This window comes from Macrotis lagotis, chromosome 1 (genome assembly GCF_037893015.1).
Source record: "Macrotis lagotis isolate mMagLag1 chromosome 1, bilby.v1.9.chrom.fasta, whole genome shotgun sequence".
Lineage (NCBI taxonomy): Eukaryota > Metazoa > Chordata > Mammalia > Peramelemorphia > Peramelidae > Macrotis > Macrotis lagotis.
The window spans coordinates 290978500-290991431 of NC_133658.1; the positions used below are offsets into that span (position 1 = coordinate 290978500).

Genomic DNA, 12932 nt, shown 5'->3' on the forward strand with positions numbered 1-12932 from the left:
TTACAATTTATATATAATTGTACTTTATGTAGTTCTTCAGCCTTATCAAAATGAATTTCATTAGTAAGTCTTTTCTTGATAAATAGCATAGGGTTAGAACTTTTACTTTTATTCTTATATGAATGGGAACTATTAAGGTTTTACTTAAGTTTGGATTTCAAACCCTTAGTTAACACTGATGCAAAATACCTGATCAAGGAACAATTTGAACTACAAAATTAAGGTTTAACTTTGTGTTTAAAGAATGAGCAAAAAAATTAAGGTCATTGACTGACATTACTTTTTTTTAATTAATATTTTATTTTCCAATTATATAAAATAGTAGTTTCTACCTGTCATTTTCTGTAAGGTTTTGAATTTTATAATTTCCCCCATCCCCCCACAGAAGGCAGTCTGATAATCTTTACATTGTTTCCATACTGTACATTGATTAAAATTGAATGTGTTGGGGAGCGGCTAGGTGGCGCAGTGGACAGAGCACTGGCCCTGGAGTCAGGAGTACTTGAGTTCAAATCCGGCCTCAGACACTTAATAATTACCTAGTTGTGTGGCCTTGGGCAAGCCACTTAACCCCATTTGCCTTTACCAAAAAAAAAAAACCTAAAAAAAATTGAATGTGTTGGGAGAGAAATCATCTCCTTGAGAAGATAATGTGAGAAGATAAACTATTAGAGATAGCAAAATTATGTAGTACATAAGACACTTAAAAAAAATTGAAGGTAATAGACCAAGGTCTTTGTTTAAACTCCACAGTTCTTTCTCTGGATACAGATGGTAACTCCATTGCAGGTGCTCTAAAATTGTCCCTGATCATTGCACTGATGGAATGAGCAAGTCCATTAAGGTTGTTTGTCACCCCCATATTGCTGTTAGGGTGTACAATGTTCTTCTGATTCTGCTCATTTCATTCAACATCAGTTCATGCAAGTCTTTTCAGGCTTCTCTGAAATCCCATCCCTCCTGGTTTCTGTTAAAACAATAGTGTTCTATATCACAATTTGTTCAGCCATTCCCCAGTGGGTGGACATTCACTTGATTTCCAATTCTTTGTCACCATAAAGAGGGCTGCTGTGAATATTTTTGTTCAAATGATGTTTTTACCCCTTTGCATGATCTCTTTGGGGTATAGACCCAGTAGTGGTATTGCTGGATCAAAGGGTATGTAAATTTATTGCCTTTCAGGTATAATTCCAGATTGCTTTCCAGAAAGGTGGGATGAGTTCACAGCTCCATCAACCATGTATTAGTGACCCAAATTTCCCATATCCCTTCCAACATTAACCATTGTCCTTTCTGGTCATATTGGTCAATCTGATAGGTGTAAGATGGTACCTCAGAGCTGCTTTAACTTGCATTTCTCTAATCAGTAATGATTTTTTTTGTTTGTTTTGTTTTTTAGGATTTTCAAGGCAAATGGGGTTAAGTGGCTTGTCCAAGGTCACACAGCTAGACAATTATTAAGTGTCTGAGGCTGAATTTGAACTCAGGTCCTCCTTCTAACTCCAGGGCCAGTGCTTTATCCACTGTGCCACCTAGCTGCCCCTCAGTAATGATTTAGAGCAATTTTTTTGTATGACTATGGATAGCTTTGATATTCTCAGTTATAAATTGCCTTTGCATACTCTTTGACCATTTGTCAATTGGGGAATGGCTTGGTTTTTTATAAATTTGACTCAGTTCTTTATTTTTTTTTAGGTTTTTTTTTTTTTGGAAGGCAAATGGGGTTAAGTGGCTGGCCCATGGCCACACAGCTAGGTAATTATTAAGTGTCTGAGGTCGGATTTGAACTCAGGTACTCCTGACTTCAGGGCTGGTGCTCTATCACTGCGCCACCTAGCCGCCCCTTTATATATTTTTGAAATGAGTCCTTTGTCAGAAATACTAGTTGTGAAAATTGTTTCCCAATTTACTACATTTCTTTTGATCTTGGTTACAGTGGTTTTGTTTGTGCAAAAGTTTTTTAATTTAATGTAATCAAAATTATCTAATTTGTTATAATGATGTTCTCCATCTCTGCCTTGGTCACAAACTGCTTCCCTTTCCATAGATCTGATAAATTAAACTTTTTCTTGATCTCCTAGTTTTTTTTAATAATACTGACTTTTATGTCTAAATCCTGTACCCATTTTATCTTATCTTGGTATAGGGTGTGAGATGTCAGTCTAATTCAAGTTTCTGCATACTAACTTCCAATTTTCCCAGCAGATTTTATCAAAGAGAAAGTTTTTATCCCAGAATCTGGACTCTGGGTTTATCAAACAGCAGATTACCATAATCATTTCCTGCTGTCTCTTTTGCACTAATCTATTCCACTGATCTACCACTCTGTTTTTTAGCCAATACCAGACTGTTTTGATGACTGATGCTTTATAATATAATTTTAGATCTGGTAAGGCTAAGCCACCTTCTTTTGCACTTTTTTTTTTTTATTAAATCCCTGGATAGTCTTGACTTTTTGTTTCTCCATATGAATTTAGTTACAATTTTTCCTCATTCATTAAAGTAATTTTTTGGAAGTTTGATAAGACACTAAATAAGTAGATTAATTTATGTAGAATCTGCCTTTACTATTTGCAATCATTTGTTAGGAATAACATTAGCAACAATTAAGGAGGAAATAAATGTCTTTTAAAGGATTTTAACTCCTTTTGAAAAACAGATTTTTGTTTTACTCCTAAGAGTACTATCACTAATTCCAGACACTTTTGTTAAGGCTCCACTCAGATTAGAAACTGGAGTGTTAAGTATTATGATGATTTTGAATTAATGGAATTTTTTTTTTTTTTTGCAAGGCAATGGGTTTAAGTGGCTTGCCCAAGGCCACACAGCTAGGTAATTATTAAGTGTCTGAGGCCGGATTTGAACTCAGGTACTCCTGACTCCAGGTCCGGTGCTCCGTCCACTGCACCACCTAGCTGCCCCCGAATTAATGGAAATTTTTAAAAAATTTACTGACAAGATATTATGTGGATTTCCAAAGACATTGTTCCGATTGGAATATATATTATGAACAAGGTAACTATTAAATCAAATTTGGTAATGCTAATTTTAAATATTTCATTAAATACTACCTAAAGGTAATACAGGGGCTGAAGCACTGGCTTTGAAGTCAGGAAGATGGGAGTTCGAATGTGACCTCAGACATTTGACACTTACCAGCTGTGTGACCTTGGGTAATCACTTAAGCCTGATTGCCTCGCATCTATGATCATCTCTACTTGACCTGATCCAGTTGGTGTGGGAGGAAAAAGGGAAGCTGGTTACTTAGCACAGTATCTCCTAACTCAAATCTACTTCTTATTATCCATGTGCTTGTTATGGCATCATCTTTCTGATTTCATTGTCTTTTTTGAGAAAGGACATAATATCACATCATCAAAATAACAGAAAATATGTGATATTTTTTGTACAGCAGTAATGTTCTTGGAATTATTTTTATTTCTAAGCCCAAACAGAACAAAACTCTAAACTGTCTCCTTGGTTTTTTACAGGATCAATTTGACAACTTAGAAAAACACACACAGTGGGGAATTGATATTCTAGAGAAATACATCAAATTTGTCAAAGAGCGGACAGAGATTGAAGTCAGCTATGCAAAACAACTTAGGTAAGTTGATATTGAGAAAGGTGATTGCTTTGATAACTGCAAAAAGACCTTATAAAATAAAAGACCTTATAAAATAAAAATTATAAGTGGTACATAATTATGTTTGTATTTATATAGTCTTTAAAATTTTTGGTTTTTCTTAATATTTGAAGAATATATTATTTTAATAATAATCCATTTAAAATTACTGTTTATTTATTTAGTTTTATTTTTCTACAATTTTTTTTTATACATTACTAAAATATTCTCGTTCAAGAGTAAACATAATACCCCCTCTCCCACAAAAATATAGACCCTCAGGAGAAGTAAAGACAAAAAAAAAAAGTGCTTCAGTCTGTGTTCCGACACTACCAGCTCTGTCTCAGGCAGATCACATTCTTCATCATAAGTCCATCACAGAAGTTACTTTCATATTTTCCCACCGTTGCTGCCACTGATAGCAATTCCCTCCATCCATACCTCCCCACTACCATATACTTTATTTTCTCTATCCTTTTACTCTGTCCCTCCTCTAAAACATGCTATGGGGTAGCCGAGTGGTGCAGTGGATTGATCACCGGGCCTGGGGCCAAGAGGCCCTGAGCCCACATACCACTCCTGAAGCCCAGCAACCACCTGGCCCTGTGGTCCTGGACAGGCCATTCAATCCCAGCCCCTTGCAAGAAGTAAAAAAGAAAATGTGTTATACCTGACCATCTCCCCCACAATCTACTCTCTCCTCCATCACCCCTCCCCTTCTTTCCCCTTTACCCTAGATGTCTATATCCCATTGAGTGTATATGCTGTTTCCTCTCCAGGCAACCGCTGATGAGAGCAAAGGTTCCCTCATTACCCCTTGTCTTCCCCCCCCATATCATTGCAATAGCTCTTTGCAATAAAAAAAATCTTATTATATGAAATATCTTAGCCTATTCCACCTCTTCTTTCTCTTACTTCCAGTACATTTCCCTTTTAGCCATTGACTCCATTTTTATAATATATTATATCTTCAAATTCAGCTCTCTCTCCTGTGCTTCATCTATATAAGCTCCTTCTACCTGAGAAGTTTTATATGAATATCATCAGTATCATTTTTCTATGCAGGAATACATGCAGTTTATCAAGTCCCTCATATTTTACCCTTCTCTTCTGCTGTCTGTGCTTCACCTCAGTCCTGTATTTGAAGGTCAAACTTTCTGTTCAGCTCTGGTCATTTCAACAGGAACAAATATAATTCCCTGGTTCATTGAAAGTTCATCTTTTGGGGTGGCTAGGTGTTGCAGTGGATAGAGCACTGGCCCTGGAATCAGGAGTCCCTGAGTTCAAATCTGGCCTCAGACACTTAATAATTACCTAGCTGTGTGGCCTTGGGCAAGACACTTAACCCCATTGCCTTGCAAAAACTTAAAAAAAAAAGTCCATCTTTCCCCCGGAAGAGGATGTTCAGTTTTGCTGGGTAGTTGATTCTCAGGTGCTCTTTTGTCTTCCAGAATATTATATTTTGAGCCCTATGAGCCCTTAATGTAGTTGCTGTTAAGTTCTGTGTGATTCTGACTGCAGTTCCCCGATATTTGAATTGTGTCCTTCTGGCTGCTTGTAATATTTTCTCTTTGACTTGGGAGTTCTGGAACTTGTCTATAATATTCCTGAGGTCTGTTTTTTTGGATTTCTTTATGGGGGAGATCAGTAGATTCTCTCAATTTCTATTTTGCCCCCTGCCTCTAGGATATCTAGGCAATTTTCCTGTAGGAATTTTTTAAAAATGAGGTCAAGGGGTGGCTAGGTGGTGCAGTGGATAGAGCACTGGCCCTGGAGTTAGGAGTACTTGGGTTCAAATCCAGCCTCAGACACTTAATAATTACCTAGCTGTGTGGCCTTGGGCAAGCCACTTAACCCCATTTGCCTTGCAAAAATCTTAAAAAAAAAATGAGGTCAAGGCTCTTTTCCTGATCATGACTTTCAGGGAGCCCAATAATTTTTAAATTATCTTTTCTGAATCTGTTTTTCAGATCAGTTGTTTTTTTCAATGAGATGTTTCACAGTTTCTTCTAATTTTTCATTCTTTTGGTGTTGAAGTATTGTGTCTTTATTTCTCATGAATTCATCAGCTTCCTTTAGCTCCATTCTACAACTGAAGGATGTGTTTTCCTCAGAGAGCTTTCTTATTTCACTCTCCATCTGGCCAATTCTGCTCTTTAAAGCATTCTTCTCCTCAATAACTTTTTGAACTGTTTTATCCATTTGACCTATTTTGGTTTTTAACATGTTATTTTCTTGAGCATTTTTTTATATCTCCTTGACCAAGCTGCTGACTTCTTTTTCGTTTTTCTTGCATCTTTCATCTCTTTTCCCAATTTTTCTTCTATCTCCCTTACTTGATTTTCAAAATCTTCTTTGAGCTCTGTCATAGCCTGAGCCCAATTTCTGTTTTTCTTCGAGTCTTTAGAAGTAGGATTTTGTACTTCCTCATCTTCAGATTGAGTATTTTGATCTTTTTTGGGATCACAGATAATGTATTTTTCAATGGTGTTCCTCTTTTTTCTCTGTTTACTCATTTCTCCAGTCTGTGCCTGGTTTTGGGGTGCTTCCTGAGCTTTTGAGTATTATTGGGTCACCCCCCCCCCCACAAAGATCTCAGTGTGTGAAGCTCTGTCTTCCCTCCTGGTCTGTGAATGACCACAAGCACCATCCCTCTGTCATGGGGCTGAGGTGGAGGGGGCCCTGTTCTATGGGGGGCCTAGACTGCTGTCAGGATCTGAATGTAATCAGAGCCCCAGAGTCCTGTTCCAGGTACAGAGGACAGACCCTGGAAGTCTCTCTCTACTCCCCTACCTTTGGTGGGCTGAGAACTCAAGGCTCAGTTGCCTGGGGGCTCCTGCCTGGGGGCTCCTGCTCGCTGGCTCTGCCTGCTTCCATTTCATAGATCTGGGCTGCCATGGCTACTGCTGCTAACTGAGCACCCCGAGGGCAAGGCTTCACAAACTTGCTCTGGTAGAGGTCCCCTCTGTCGATCCTCTAATTTGTGTCCCATGTTCCCCAGGGTGTAGGTCAAGAAACTGCCCCTGCTGCCATTAGCCGTGGCTCCCAGGTGCCCCTGGCCCTGCCTCCAGGAGGCTGAAGTTTCTTCATTCTGGCTGGCTGCCCCCTAACCCTGTGGAGCAGAGTGGAGCCTTTCCACTATTTTCCAGGTTACCTTGGTCTGGAGAATTGCCTCACTGGATCTTTCTGTGGGCTCTGTCTCTCAAAAATTTAGTTAGAGTCATAATTTAAAATTTTTTGAAATATTATGGTGAGAACACCTAGGAGAGGCTCTCCTGTCCCTATCTTGGTTCCGCCCCGCAATAATAATCCATTTTTGAAGACAAAATTTTAATTTTCTTAAGTTGTGAGAAAAATAAAATGTCATTACATTGAAGATCAATTACCTTAGTTTTTTTTTTCTTGAACATTGGGACGAGTAATGTTAAAAAGTCTAGGCATTAGTCATCTCTGGGATTTTTCATATTTTGGTGAATTGTATAAAAGGATTCAAAAGATATTAATGGATCTACTTTCATTAAATTTTAATGACATCTGGGTATACAGTATCTTTAATTTGTTTTAGAGCTTCATTGGTATTTATATTATGTAGGACCTGTTTAAGTTATTATTCTAGTTAAATTCCTGTTTTTAATCCAGGTCAGTTATGTTACTTAAATATTTTCTTTCCATTGAGTTAAGAAATAACCTAAAGTAATGTTTAATGAAATAAAGATTTATTTTGTTGGATTTTACAAGGCAGTGGGATTAAGTGACTTGCCCAAGGTTACATAGTAATTATTAAGCGTATGAGGCCATGTTTCAACTTAGGTCCTCCTGACTCCAGGGCTGGTGCTTTATTCACTGCGCCACCTAGCTGACCCTGAAATAAAGATTTTTTAAAAAATAATTCTGTATATATAATTATTGTTTGAAAAGTTAAACCAGGGGCGGCTAGGTGGTGCAGTGGATAAAGCACCGGCCCTGGAGTCAGGAGTACCTGGGTTCAAATTCTGTCTCAGACACTTAATAATTACCTAGCTGTGTGGCCTTGGGCAAGCCACTTAACCCCATTTGCCTTGCAAAAAACCTAAAAAAAAATGTGTAACTTGTGAATGAATGTTGAAAAACTCATGTATTTGGAAAAATAAAATATCAACATGACACAAATAAAATAAATCATTTTTTAAAAAAAGGGAGTGACAGTCACATGCCATACCTTGAAGTCCCTGGAATCAGTAGGATCTGAATTCAAATTCGACCTTGGATTTTTGTCACTTAGTAGTTGTGTGACCCTGGGCAAGTCATTTAACCATGATTGCCTCCAAAAAAATCAAAGAAGTAAAATATGTTTCAATATTTTTGATCAAACTTCTGTTAATGTGATAGCATCACTTTTATATATTTTTCTTTATCCATTGATTCAACTAAGTAAAATTATTTATACATTTTAAATATCCTTTCTTAGTAAATGGAGTTGAGGTTCTGTTTTTATGCATAGCATTAAGTCGAGTGTTGTATCTAAATGTATATAACATTAGAAGAAGGAACTTTAGAGATCATTTGGTCTAAACATCAAAAATTAGAAAACAATCATGTTGATTATATCATTAACCAAGATTAGTGATAGATGAAGGCTTAGAGCCATGTCTTCTGATCTCCAATTCATTTTGCTACTGTGATATGTATCATCTTTCAGTGCCTTATAATCTCCTTAGTTGATTAAGAGAATTCATCAAATTGATCAGGGCCTCCTTAATCAATTCTGATTATTGTTTTATATGACTGAGACAGGTAATAAGTGTGTGAAGTCAGATTTTTTTTCTTTTTTTAAAAATACTATTTTTTTCTCCAGTTACATATTTTTTTTTAGGTTTTTGCAAGGCAAATGGGATTAAGTGGCTTGCCCAAGGCCACACAGCTAGGTAATTATTAAGTGTCTGAGACCGGATTTGAACCCAGGTACTCCTGACTCCCAAGGCCCATGCTTTATCCACTATGCCACCTAGCTGCCCCTTCCAGTTACATATTAAGACAATTTTTAGCATTCATCTTTGCAAAATTTTGAGTTCCAAATTTTTCTCCCTGCCTCATTTCTCCTCTCCTGAAAATAATAGGTAATTTGATATAGATTATACATGTTATATCATGTAAAACATTCCATACTTGTAACAGTTGTGAAAGAAGAAACAGATCAAAAGGGGGAAAAAAGCCAAGTTTCAATCTACATTCAGAGTCAATTCTTTTTTTTTGCAAGGCAAATGGGGTTAAGTGGTTTGCCCAAGGCCACACAGCTAGGTAAATTATTAAGTGTCTGAGACCGGATTTGCACCCAGGTACTCCTGACTGCAGGGCTGTTGCTTTATCCACTGTGCCACCTAGCCGCCCCAGAGTCAGTTCTTTATTGGATTTGAATGGCATTTTCCTTCACGAGTCCTTTTTACTTGGTTAATCATCCCATAATGTTGCTGATATGGTTACTATGTTTTCATGGTTCTGCTCATTTCACTTTGCATCAGTTTGTGTAAGTCTCTCCAGGTTTTACTGAAACTTGTCTGTTCATCACTTCTTTTTGCACAATAGTATTCTATTTCGTTTATTTGCCATTGCTTGTTCAGTCATTCTCCAATTGATGGGCTACCCCTCAATTTCCCAAATTTTGCCACAATGAAAAGGGCTACTATAAATATTTTTGTATATATGGGTCCTTTTCCCTTTTTTATGAGCTCTTTGGGATACAGACCTAATACTGGGATTGCTGGATACATAGTTTTGTTGCCCTTTGAGCATAGTTCCAAATTGCTCTCCAGAATAGTTGGATCAGTTCACATTAGTATCCCAATTTTCCCACATCCTCTTCAGTATTTATAATTTTTCCCTTTTTTATCATATTATCCAATTTGATAGGTATGAGTTGGCACCTCATATTTGTTTTCATTTGAATAAGAAGTGATTCAGAGCCCTTTTCATATGCCTAAAATAGCTTTAATTTCTTCATCTAAAGCTGCTTGTTCATACTTTGACCATTCATCGATTGGAGAATGACTTGAATTCTTATAAATTTTATGACTCTGTTCTATACAGTTCTCCGTATATTTAAAAAATGAGACCTTTATCAGAGATACTTATAAATAAATAAATATTGTTTTCCAGCTTTCTTCTTTCCTTCTAATTTTGGTTTTATTGTTTTTGTGCAAAAGTTTTTAAATTTAATATAATCAGTTATTTATTCTATATTTTGTAATGCTCTCTTTATCCTGTTTAGTCATGAATTCTTCTGTACTCCATCATTCTGACAGCTAAACTATTCCTTGTTCTTCTAATTTATCACCCTTTATAGCTAAATTATATCTATTTTGGCTTTTGCTTGGTCTGAAATCAGGATTGCTATCTCTGATCTTTTTTAGTTCAACAGAAGCATAATAGATTCTGCTCCAGTCCCTTACCTTCACTTAATGTGTGTCTCTCTGCTTCAAGCATGTTTCTTGAAAACAGCATATTGTAGAATTCTGAGTTTTGATCCACTCTGCTGTCTGCTTCAGTATTATGGGAAAGTTCATCGCATTTATATTCAGTTAAGTTTACTGTGTATTTCCCTCTGTCCTGTTTCCTCCTGTTTGTCTTCTCTCTCTTTTCACCCTTTTCTACCTTAACAGAGTTTTACTTCTGTCTACCACTTCCCTGGGTCTGTCCTTTCATCATTAGCCTATCCCCTTTTACTTAATCTCCTCCCCTCCATTCTCATCTTTCCCTTTCCTGTAATAGATTTTTTCCGCTTCTCTTCAAAATAATTTACCTCATTCTACTTCCTCATTCTGTCTGTATCCAGTGTACGCCTCTTTCTCATTCCTTAATCATTTTTATGCTATTCCTTCATATTTACTTTATACCCATCTTTAGATGTATATTTCTTCTGGCTGTACTATTTGAGGTACAATTTTTAAGAATTACAAATTTCATCTTCACATATATGGATATAATCAGTCCCCATTGAATCCCTTGTTGTTTTCTTTTTTTCTTTTTACCTTTTTAGGCTCTCTTGGCTTTTGATGATTTGAGATCAAAATTTTTTTTTTCAATTATGGTCTTTCCCATAGGAAAGGTTGAAATCCTTCTATTTCATCAAATGACCATTATTTTCCTTTTGTAGTATTACGCTTCAAGGTGATTCTTGGTTGTAGTCCTAGCTCCTTTAACTCCCAAATATCATATTCCAAGACCTCTGATCCTTTAATGTTGCATATGCTAAGTCCAGTATAATACTGATTATGGCTTCCTGATATTTCAGTTGTGTCTTTCTGACTACCAGTAGTATTTTTCCTTTGACCTAATAATTCTGAAATCTGGCTACAGTGTTCCTTGGAGTTTTTAGTTTGATTTGGTGGATTCTTTCTTTTCTTTTCTTTTTTAGGCTTTTTTTTAACAAGGAAAATGGGGTTAAGTGGCTTGCCCAATTACCACAGCTAGGTAATTATTAAGTGTCAGAGGCCAGATTTGGACTCAGGTACTCCTAAGAAAGTGCTTGCTACTGGTTTGTTGAGATGTTTCCTGTCCTGGAAAGTGCTCCCTTTTTACTTGAATGAGATAGACCTTTACTTCCAATCTTGTATGTTTCTTGGGCTTATTTCACCCCATCTTTTTTCTTGTTCCTCCAGGATATGTTTTGGGGCTCTATTTTGTGGTTGTCTAAGGGTGACTGTGAAAGAGAGTTACAGCAATTTACTGCTTATTCTGCCATCTTGGTTCCCAGAAGCATTATTTGAGGCCAGATTTAAATTCAGGTCTTCCCAATTCTAGGTTCAGCACTTTATCTACTTTACCACTTAGTTGCCTTTCAGCCTGAGAAAGAACTGTCTAATTTGTAGCAAAAGAATCAAGAGGAAGGAGTATCACAGAGATCTAGAGAAAAGGATTATTAGGTTAAACGATTGGTGATCAATATTATCAAAGACTGAAAGTAGGCTAGAGATTAAGAAATGGTCTTAGAATTGCAAACTAAGAGATTCTTGGTAATTTTAGAGAAGTTTCGGTTGAATGATGAGATCATAAGAGCAGAAGGTAAAGTGCAAAAGGAAATTAAGTGAAACACCAACTGTAGATAGCCTTCTCAAGGGGGTTAGCTACAGAAAGGAGGAAAGATAGGATGATAGAAAGGATGGAGAGTTTAAATCTTTTTTGTGAGTAGTATAGACAAGGATATGTTTGTAGACAATAAAGAACCAGACAGTAGATGGTAGGAGACTGAAAGTTAATGAGAGAACAGGGATGATGATGGAGATGGCAATCTTATGGAAGTGGAACATTTGTGAATAATAGCACAATCTCTGTATTGATGAAGTGGGTTGGAAGACTAGATCATGTGAACTAAGTTGAAGAATTAGAAGGCTTGCCCCTTTGTGGTGGTATCAGTATATTTATTGAAGTCCTCTAGTATGAAGTTAGAAATTGGGGAGGAAAGTTTAACTGGGCACTGAAGTTTTGAGGAATGAAGGAGAATGTTCTGGAGGTTGTTAGATAGAGCCCAGAATTTTGATTGAATGATAAAATATGAATTGAATAAGCCTTAGAGAAGGAGAGGTAACTGAGCAAATGGTGGTACTAGAGTCTGCAAATCCCAACAAGAAATAAGTATTTCATTTTCCCTACCATAACTGTGAGTTTGAGCTGGGAACATGAGAGAAAGAGGAATCAGTACTGGAAAGAACACATTTTCCCTGCCCATAGAATGTCTGTTATCAGAAAATAAGGTAATCTTTCCAAGATGTCCTTCGTTCTTTAAGAAGACCATGACATTGGGGTGGCTAGGTGGCACAGTGGATAAAGCAACGGCCTTGGAGTCAGGAGTACCTGGGTTCAAATCTGGTCTCAGAAACTTAATAATTACCTAGCTGTGGGGCCTTGGGCAAACCACTTAACCCCATTTGCCTTGCAAAAAAAAAAAACTAAAAAAAAAAAGAGGAACATGACATTAGAGATGTGATGCTATGATAAATACATGAATTAGATTTGAGTGAGGGGATCTATGTTAAGTCACAAGCCTCATTTTGTCCTCCAGAGCCATCTGGGTTCAGTGGCCAGATATGAATCAGGACAACTGGAGATGGCCCTGGATGTGAGGCATTCTGGGTCAAATGACTTGCCCAAGGTCACACAGCTAGTAAGTGGCAAGTGTTTGGGGCTGGATTTGAACTCCAGTCCTCCTGACTCCAAGGCCAGTACTCTATTCACTGTACCACCTAGCTACCCTATCTATTCAAGATGGATGATGAAAAAATTAGAAAGTAAATGTTTTGAATTGGAAGCTAATTTGTTATTTATGAAGTAGGCA

The 12932-nt window shown here is 37.0% G+C and overlaps 1 protein-coding gene across 17 annotated transcripts in view; it reads left to right on the forward strand.

The window, feature by feature from the left end:
* Positions 1 to 12932, forward strand: part of FNBP1 (formin binding protein 1) — a 185533-nt gene that overhangs the window by 67694 nt on the left and 104907 nt on the right. For all 17 annotated transcript variants that reach the window (XM_074210942.1, XM_074210947.1, XM_074210948.1 and 14 more), the window contains exon 2: positions 3492 to 3607. Coding sequence is in view for 16 of the 17 variants with exons in the window: in XM_074210947.1 (XP_074067048.1) it covers positions 3492 to 3607 (116 nt within the window). In the remaining variant the exon portion in view is untranslated. The remainder of the gene's footprint in view (positions 1 to 3491; positions 3608 to 12932) is intronic.